The 10,179-nt window shown below is 39.1% G+C and overlaps 1 protein-coding gene across 1 annotated transcript in view; it reads right to left on the bottom strand.

Moving 5' to 3' along the window:
• Positions 1-434: 434 nt before the first annotated feature.
• kcnk9 (potassium channel, subfamily K, member 9) overlaps positions 435-10,179 on the bottom strand; it is a 43,419-nt gene continuing 33,674 nt past the window's right edge. Inside the window, exon 2 of the mRNA XM_085346257.1 lies at positions 435-1,312. Coding sequence (XP_085202383.1) covers positions 435-1,312 — 878 coding nt within the window. The remainder of the gene's footprint in view (positions 1,313-10,179) is intronic.

Genomic DNA, 10,179 nt, shown 5'->3' with positions numbered 1-10,179 from the left:
ATGCTTTAAGTCACTTTAAATTCTCTGTCTGCAGTGAGGCAATGGAAACATACATAACGGTAAATGCTGCTTCAAGTTATGGTGAAACAACTCCCTTTGAAAAATAGCATTTCCCCCAGTGTGCATCATTTGGTATGTAACCAAAGGTTAATATATCAATTTCTGTAGTGTAAATCTGTAATAAGGAAAAGTCTTGCAGTTTGTGTTGTTTGGTTCTTAAATGGAGCAATCTCTTGAAAAAATAGACATCCATGCTTCATGCTTTGCATCCCCTTGTGTCCGCGCCTGCTGTTCTTGAATAGTTTCCCAAGAATACTTCGATTTCATACAACCAAACTGGAGGGAAAAAGTGCTGAAATAAGATTTGGTAAAGGAGCAGCATTGGAAATGTTTGACCTTGTGTATAAAACTTATGGTCCTGTGGTTGTTGGGGTCTAGATAGATTTCCTTCTCCTCATGAGCTGGTGATTGTCTGTGAAGCTGTGAAGGCCTGGAGACACCGAGCTGATGGGCGAAGGGAAGAAGCTGTTTTTCAAGGTGCTGGGCGAGATCTCCTCAATCCTATAGGAAACCGAGTGAAAGTACTGGTTGGGGTTCAGCTGTGAGCTGAATGAGTTCTTGTGGGAAAAGGCACAGCCCAGGCCTCCCATCCCCGGGCTAGGGCTGTCATGCGAGTGATAGTGCATACAGGAGCACACTGACTGCAGATCAGTCACTTCTGCGTGGTATGGCTCCTGTCGCCGCCGTGCCCGGTGCAGCGATTCATCTTGGATGTGGATGATCATGCTGTTCCGATTGCCGGCGAGTGAGGCCCGTTCCTCGGCATCCCGCCGCTCATCCTCACTATTCATAGTCAGGAAACGGAGCACCACTAGATTGAGGAAGGCCCCAATGACCGTAAGGCCCACCAGGATGTACATGAAGCTAAAGGCCACATAAAGGGGTTTCTTCTGGAGGGCCCGATTCTTTTGAAGGGCCACAAAGTCCCCAAAGCCAATAGTTGTTAATGTGATGAAGCAATAATAGTAAGACTGGAAGAAGCTCCAGTCCTCATAATGGGAGAATGCAGCGGCCCCGATGCACAACGTGCCAATGCAGGAGAAAAATCCCACCGTCACCATGTTCTCCATGGACACATCAGTGATGCGCATGCCGCAGCACTTCTTGATGCGTTTCAGAAGGTACTTGACAAAAGTGTTCATCCTCTCGCCCAGGCTTTGAAACATGACAAGAGTCAAAGGGATTCCCAGGACGGCGTAAAACATGCAAAAGGCCTTTCCTGCATCGGTCCCTGGCGCCGCGTGCCCGTAGCCTGAGAAGAGAGCAGAAAGACAGCAGAAATTAGTGATGCGGAAAGACGTCAAGTCCGGGCTGGTTTTGATGCCACCAGTGCTATTGTAACTGTATACTCAAAAAGCCCCAGATCAGCTTTTGTTGACAAACATGACCAAGCAAGAAATCTTCTAAAGAGTCTGCAAGCAGTGCCAAAAGAGGTATTGAATAGGCACATGCCACAGAAATGCGTCTGCTCATTAATCTTATTTGGGCTCAAAGATTATGGCAGGAGGGACGTCCAATTAGTCTGAAGTTTCCAGCGAGGTAAAACAGTTTGGAGGAAGGATTGGAAAAGAGTCATGGGGGAGCCAGTGAAGCTTTTAGCTTAATTAGACTTTATCTTTAGACCACAAGCTGCTGACTCACACACAAACAGACTATTGGAAATCAACCTGTGGGGCAAACAATAGGATTGATACACCATATTCAACTGGGTTTCTAAATGAAGTGTAATTGAATGTTACTTCATAGACTGCAATATGAATGAAACTTGTAGAGCGTCATATTGATTATCTCTCCTCTAGCAAAGCCTTTAGCTGCAAGTATTAAACACCAAAGTCCTAGCCAAGATACACCCACCATCAGTTGGCATGTGTATCGCTTCAACAACTGACCTTCAAACAGAGACATAATATTTTTGGTGTACTGTATACATAAAAAAACATTTAATGTTCTGTGTTTTGAATTTGAATTGTGATTCTGTCTTTTCCCATATGCCCGTCCACCCACACAGGCATGTGTTTAGCTAAGGCTGAAAGCAAACTTGGCTGGATCAATCTGATTTGCAATCGAAGCATTTATATTTCCATATGCAATGTGTGTTCCTGACCTGAGGTTTCATTAGTGGACTTTAAAGAAATGCATTAAGCAAGATTTCAAATGTTGCCTTATCCTATGGCAGAGTTTAAGTGGTTGAATTTTTTTTTTCCAAACTGCACTGTTATTATTTTTGCGCGTAATATGAAAGGAGCCGAGTGCACTTAAGAAATTAGAATTAAATTATCACTAAACAGCAACCTCCCATGCTATAAAAAACAGCCAGTATGGTGCTGAAAGTTAAAGTTCTTCAAACTGAGGCTAACTCCAAAAGGGAGCTAATGACAACCGATCCCTCTGGCAAAATGATCACTTTTACACCAGAAATAAACAGGTTCACAGCAAATATTCTTGGTTTCAAATGCCAATTGATAAGACCACTGCTGGTGGTAAATTTTTTAATATGTCATTCTTTAATTATTTATTCAGTTATGCTTTATCAAGCGTCAGCATGTTTTAAGCCTATTCTAAGCCTAGCCTATCTTTGCTAGCTAAAATTCGCATTGCATTTATTATTACAGTGAGTTTATGAAAACACCTTGCTAACCTAGCTGATTAGTTTGATTTATGGTTCTCAACCAATCAATAGCTCTCATTGGATTTATGTATCTTTTGGGGGTTTTTTTTAGTTTATTATTTCGGTTTTATTGTTAGCATACTCTAGCTTCAACCGCTCTTTTATGTAGCTTTTTTGGGTACAATCTAAAAAATTCCACAGCAAGTGGGTTGGCAAAGTGGAGCACTGAGCCATACAAATTAATAAATAAATAAATTAAATAATTAATAAGAAGATGAAGACCAAAATGTGAGAAAAAGCGATGTGGATACTAGCAAAACAATGCAACCGTAAATAAATCCAAACATGCAAACAAGCAGATATTTGCCAATCTGTTCCACAGCCACAAGTGCTCCTGCCTTACAACAAAAAACAAAACACAAACTTGATTACACAGGTTTAAGTTTGCTTTAAATAATCTAAAATAATATATAACCACTCAACCCAATAATATGTTATACACATCAAATTTCCCCGCTTGAGATTAAAACCAGAAATCCTGCATATTCGTCTTGTCTGATTACACTTACATGACACACTTACAGTATGTGTCATTTGACTTAAGCAGCTTGAAGCAGTGATAGATCTTCTTGATGATACAATAAAAGTAATAGCAATCGACGCGAGGATTAGTATCCACATCAGCTTTGTCGGTATCTGCGACAAAAGAGCAATTACAGATCATATCTGGTGCCAAGCACTGGCATTAAAGTGGCTGTCTAATTTTTCACAGAGACGTCTGAGATCTGCTGCTTGTTCATTAATGAGAGAGTAAACTAAAGTTGGGGGGAAATCAAACCCTTTTCCCATAACTAAACAAAATAATATATACATTAATCTTGATTTTTCAATTCGCCCCGAGCCTGATAATCAAACTCATACAGTGCAAAAGTGTTGGCTCCCCACACGATATGCAGCAGGATTAGGGATGGGTACCGGTGGGTGTCCGGTGCCATGATGGCACCGGTTCTGACATAAACGGTAGTAACCAGACCGAAAAGCAGCGCACATTTCGGTGCTTTATTTCGGTGCTTTTTTTTTCCTGAGCTGTGCACTTCTAGCCAATAATTTTACGTTTCCGAGGATAGTAGGCGGGTCCAGGTACGTACTTTTAGAGCAGAGCCACAGATTAAAATGTCCAAGGCGAAGCGGTCAAAAGTCTGGCTGTACTTCACAGCAAAATATGCAAACTCAGCAGCCTGCAACAAGTGCTTTAAGGTGATACTGTGATACTGTCAAAGGAGGTAACACCTCAAATCCGATGAAACACCTGGCGACGCATAGCGTTTTTTTTTAAAAGCCCAGAAATGCGCCGTATGATAGCTTGCTGCGAGACCTCACACCGAGCGCATCTACTGTGCGTGGGTTGCCTGTTATCTGACCCGGAGTTAGCAATATCCCCCAAAAACCCCGAAGAGGAGAGTCCTGGCCCCTAGCCCTGCCAGTGTAGCAGAAATGATGACGGATGATGATGCAGCAGCAGCTGTTCTTCTCTGCGTGAGTAGCTTAATGTTCGTGTGTAATTTACGTTGAGTAGGCTAACCACGTTATTACATTAATGCATGTAAAGTGAACTAACAAACCTCATCATAGCTACATGCGTCTGTCTTCTTGTTTGATGGCAGATACTCCCTTCACCCTGGCCAAAAAGGCTAAAATGACCAAAGAAAAAGTGGAAAACAGCTAAACATGAGAGGTTTTGGATAAAGTTTGTGTTTTTTCCATTGTTTAAGCACTGCTTCCAGCCAAGAGTGATGCCATATATGCCCCATAGCTGCAGAAAAGGCTAACATTGTTATCTTTTTACAAAAAACCAGCTGAACATGAGAGGTTTTTGGACCAATTTTGTGTTCTCCATTCTTTAAGCACCGGTTTGAGCACCGTTTGAGCACCGGCACCGTTTCAAAAGTACCGATTTGGCACCGGTATCGGATAAAACCTAAACGATACCCATCCCTAAGCAGGATGTACTATAATGTTGCAGCACAACAACAGACCACACCTAAACATAACCTTACTGCAGAGAGCCCAGACCAGCCATGCTTCTTCTTTCAAAATAAAGTACTGCTTACAATAAATTTCACTTTAAGAATGTGTATTACTGACTATTGTGAAACTCACAGGAAACAGACAACAGCCTCTCACTTTATGACAGCTTAAATTGTTTTAACAGGTTAAATCGATTTAATCCCCCTCCCAACTTAAATGGCATTAATGATGAAACGGAAGTGGGGGCAGTATTGTTAGTTAAATAAAAGTCCAGTATTTCGAATTTCCGTCTTTAAAAGGATTTGAGCTTCCTGAGTAAAATCTAGAAGCAGGAAACTTGGGTAAAAACACTGAGCGTAGGTGTTTGTTTTGCATTGCAGCACAGCTTATTTGAAAATTCTTTCCGTGAAGTTGGAAGAGTGTGCATAAAGTGTTGCTGCAAATGAGCCGACTGAATCTGTTGAACAATGAGCAGTGATTACTTTAAATATGGACTACAAAAAGATACGTTTAAAAAAAGGAAAATAAATTTTACTGCAGACTTATTTCGACACAGGTATAGTATTAATGCAAATATATATCATGCAGATCTGCAACTGCTTAATCATGCGATTATTATATACATATACATATACATATATTATTTACTAATTATTGCAGGAGAAAAAATATTTTTCAGGGTTAATGTCATGTGGAAAATATAGCAAAAACATGCCTGTGGCATCTCAAAAGTCTTAGGCAACTCTTAATTACATCTCAGGACAGATTTGTATACCCAGCCATCTGTCTTTTTCCAATCTTGCTCAAAATTAGCAAATTAATTGATATTGATTCTTATTGCTTAAATTTGTTCTCAGCGAGTAATTAGGACGTAATGAATTACAGCAGCAGCTGTGAAGAAGTGACAGCTTTCATTTGATTACAACTCGACAGAGTATGTATATTACCACAAATGTCGTCCACAGATGATCCTTCAGCATTATGGGCTGCACTCGAAGACATTATGCCAACTAAAAACTACTTCTGTTCAGTCATTTGAGCTTCCTGTCACAGGCTTGTTGAAGTGTGATAGGTATTGGTTCAACTTCTGCCAACAAGGCTCGTGTGGATTCTCCTTTTTTTATTATTTAAATCTGGACAGATAAGCACCTAAATGTCAGTCTGATGGTGAAAGCAATGTACTATTAAAAACGTGGACCTGTTAGTGATAAGACTAATGATATTAACACTTAGACCCCCGGAGAGCAGTCATTTTGGGAAAAAAAGCAAAAAGCAATAAAATCATATCCACAGTGATGTCCTGTCAGTCGGAGCTCTCGTTGCTCCAGCATTCATTAGTGTCCTTGCATTTCCAAGGCAATAAACAGAAGATTAACAGGGCTTTACAGGGATTCAGAGAGATGACCTACAGACCTACAGAGTGGATATTAACTTGTAAAAGTAATCATCTCTGACATTTATTGTATCAAATAATATCCACTTGGGTGCCGTCTATCTTGGACTGATAAGACGATGCATCCAGGAAAGCTTATCGTTTTTCTAGTTTGTCCCTGCTGCGTAACTCCTGACACACACGAAAACCATTTCCAAGCTCGAAAAAAAAAAAGTTGTGAAATGTCGGATAAACTATCCAACTGTCTTAAAGTATTTCTTTGATGTTGCTGATGGGCTGTGTGGAGTCCGTGACAGCATTGCACTGTGTAATCTGTTTGTCCTGTTATAATGACTCTATTATCTCTCGTTGTCTTGGGAACAGACATATTTGCTCTGCCACGCTGAGCCTGTGCCATGCACAGGTGCTTTGTGCTCATGTGTGCACAGGTGAATGCATGTGTTTGTGCGCAGCACAGCAGAAAGAGAATCGTACTTTAATGAATGATAAAAGCATAGGACAGGAGCCCGGTCACGCTAATATTAAACATTAAGACGTGTTATGAAAAAGGAGGGTTGTGTTTCTGCAGGACTTCTCAAGGGGAGGAAGACGAGACTGGAGCTGCAGCAGGCGGGATTTGTTTGTAAAACACACCGGCCTTATCAGCCTGGAGCACAAAGTGACTCTGAAACGTAGACGAACTCACAATCCATTCAGTGAGATGCTGCATATTTGCAAAATGTTGATTTGATATGACTCATTAAAATATCTTTGAGAAATTATCTCCTAGACAGGAATCCGTTAAAACGTTTTAAAATTTCAGGGTTGCAATAACCTATGTAGCAGCTGATTGCATTGCTTTAGTAACAGGAGCACACTTTCTATTTTAAAGCATTTCCATAAACAGGGTACACGAGGAACATCTGCTAACATGTTAAAAGAAGAACAAAGAAGCTCAGTATTCTGTGTGTGATCTTAGCGTCTCTCCTAGAATATTTCAGTATGAACACGTTTTCTGTATCACTGCACATCTGTTGACTCAGTCTTGAAATGTTTGAACAAACCGTAGTGGGAAGTTTGATAACACGACGACACAAAAGTGCCTCCTGAAAGTCGCGTCAGTGTCGTCTGGAGTGGGAGGAGGTAAAAGCTGCAGATCAGTGCGCTTTCATGTTACATCCTTTTTCTACAACCAAGCCACGATGAAATTAGTCTGCGAATCACCAGCCATGCTATTGTCTCTGTGAGCCTTTGCTGTCAGGGTGCTGATGTTCAGCAGGTGTACTGTTCGACATCTTAGTTCAGTTTTGCTAATTAACGCCACAGCGCTTTTCTCATGGGGGGGAAATGTAATTAGATTTGCAGATACTGGTCCATAAAGCAACAAGCAAATTAAAAATTCCCACAATAAAGAAATAATACAGAACTTTAATGTGTGTACCAAGTGCCGTGGCACTATGGTGCATTTCCATCCATGTTTCACAGTATGCATCGAGGCAGCGTGTTAGTGTACATTTCAAGTGGCTTTTTATCTGAAATTAAAGGAGTTGTTGAGAGTGCTGATCAAATCACACTGGCTTGTCAAACAGCAAACCCGGTGCTAAATAACATGAAGTGTCAGAAACCACATCTTTGCTTACGCTTGACATTTCATTGTATAAATTGTTTTTCAAAGAAGGCATTGCATATTACTGCATTTTGCATCTTTTACAAGAGCAAATCTGCCTCCAGCCCAAACCTTTTACCAGTTTAAAACATTTGAAATGAGTGACTATTATCGGTGACAAATAATATTTAAAATATACATGATCTTGAAAACCTTCTATTCAAAGGTTCTATTTGGCCCTAATCTCCTCACTGTAACCTTCAAAACTTCAGTTTGAGTTTAGAAATCACACAGCCTGTCTTTAAAAAAAAAAAGGTTTTCTAAGTTATCTTTTTGATACAACCTAAAGTTAGGACCGGTGACCCTGAAGAGCACTTCAATTATGCCGCTATAGGCATCACGATGCACACAGCATCTCTCTTCTATGCTCTCTGCATATTTACACTCTAAAAACTGCATGCTGTTAGCGTTGTGTGTCTCTGTCATGTAAGTCTGCCTCTCTCTGCCCCTGGAATTGGATGTGCTAACAAAATGCCAACTGTTTTACTCTTGCTTCATAAGGATGTTTGGTTTTCTCTCTATAAAATCTTCGTCTGAGACTGTTGAAGTAAGTTAGTGCTATAAGGAAAAGAACATTAATAACTAAATCATATTTGCACACTTTCTTCTAGATTTTAAGGTTCAATATCAGGAGCCAAAACAAAAAAAATGTTTTTCAAATTTTACTGTTTATTCAAGCTAAATAAAAGCATATAATGCTTTCTGACAGGTTGCATTCTGTAAATGTCATGTAAATCAGCAGCATAGCAGTACTAAGGTTTAGCACTAATATAAAAGGTCAAGGAGTCTAGAAAAGCACTACACAAATACCAGCTCATTTCCTAGTGTGAATGAATAGAAATCAGTAATGACATCAGTACATAACTTACAAAGGTGCATATTTGCACCCCTGCATTAGGGTACAGAAGTAGTCTGATCTTCATAAGGTACAAATCATCCCAATATATACAGTGATCTAGATGACAATAAAACATATTATTGGGAGTATGTTAGTATGACTCAATCATCTACCAAAACAGTGTTTTTCATTTTCATTCAGTTTCACGACAAATATGAGACAGATACAACGATGTATATCACTGCATTAAATATATACACAAAAGAGTTGCGTATAACCCTTTAAAAAAATGTAAATGTCTTTTGAAACAATCTCAAAATTCAATCTATAAGCGAACAAATATATCACACCCCCTGTTGCTCAGCACACTCACCTCCAAACTGCTTCTTATGTTTTACACACTTCTGAATATACCAAAGCAGCTTTCGTGATAAATTTGGATGACTCAACCTTTGTTTGGATCCAATCCACTTTACTATGACTTCTTTTGAGTGTCTGCACACACCCACAATGTGAATCCATAGGTCTCTGTGAGTGTGAGTCATTGTTGCTTAAACTCAAAACTGACACAGCTGGCTGCCTAAATCCAATTATTATATCATTCTATTATTATAATTCTTCCTGTATGGGAAGAAAAGGGACCATCCCACAGTCGTAGACTGGCTTAATGAATTAACCACCAACCTACACCCTGAAAGAATTGTCAGTCTCTGATCTGCTCGTGAGTCAAACGTAATCCTTCAAATAACACAAATCTGGAAAGTGTTTGTCAGGAGCATTAAATATTCATGGGTAAAAATAAAATTAAAATAAAATATCAGAGTTAAAGTTTATAGAAAATATTCTTAGGATCACTTAAAATGAATAACATTTTGACAGAGGACAACAGTCCCAAAACTGTCTTTTAACTGTGATGCTTAAACCCTGTCAGCTGCTTGGAAATTGATCAGTTAAAAGATCCCAAGAGGTCACTGAAACCTTTGAGGAGTTTTAAAATGTATTATATGCAATGGCCTTCACAGTCACATGAAGACCTATAGGAAATTTTAGATTCAAGTGTTTAACAGCAGTGTGCACCACATTAAGGCTCTTTCTATACTCATTATACTCATTATACATCGCTTACATATTCCAATATGTAAAAGGGCATATCATTTACAGTGTTGGCCAAGTTACTTGAAAAAGTAATTAGTTACTAATTACTGATTACTTCTCCAAAAAAGTAATCCTGTTACTTTACTGATTACTTGTTTTCAAAAGTAATTGGTTACTTAGTTACTTTTTAAAAACATGACACACAACCTGTCATAAAGTAATAGACCCGTCATCCCAACTCTACTTTTTTCTGCATAATTCTTCATTTAAAATTGAATCAAATGGAAAGCCTCTTTTAGCTTTATGCACATTGCATTAAGCAAACATTAAATTCTAATAACTGTCTTTGACTTGAAGAAATTTGTTTAACATTTAAACTTATTTTCTGCATATTCCAGCATATAAAATAATGTTTTGTGTTTACACGCTTTCAAATAGATGCAAGTAAAACACAGCAGAAAATAAATAAAATAAAAGATTCTGCACAGTCATACTCTCTCCTGCACTCCATA

This window comes from Diplotaxodon limnothrissa, linkage group LG22 (assembly GCF_057381915.1).
Source record: "Diplotaxodon limnothrissa isolate DT_005_m linkage group LG22, D_limnothrissa_male_GT1.1, whole genome shotgun sequence".
Classification (NCBI taxonomy): domain Eukaryota; kingdom Metazoa; phylum Chordata; class Actinopteri; order Cichliformes; family Cichlidae; genus Diplotaxodon; species Diplotaxodon limnothrissa.
The sequence above is the reverse complement of the archived record's forward strand: the minus strand, read 5'-3'. Positions and strand labels throughout refer to the sequence as shown.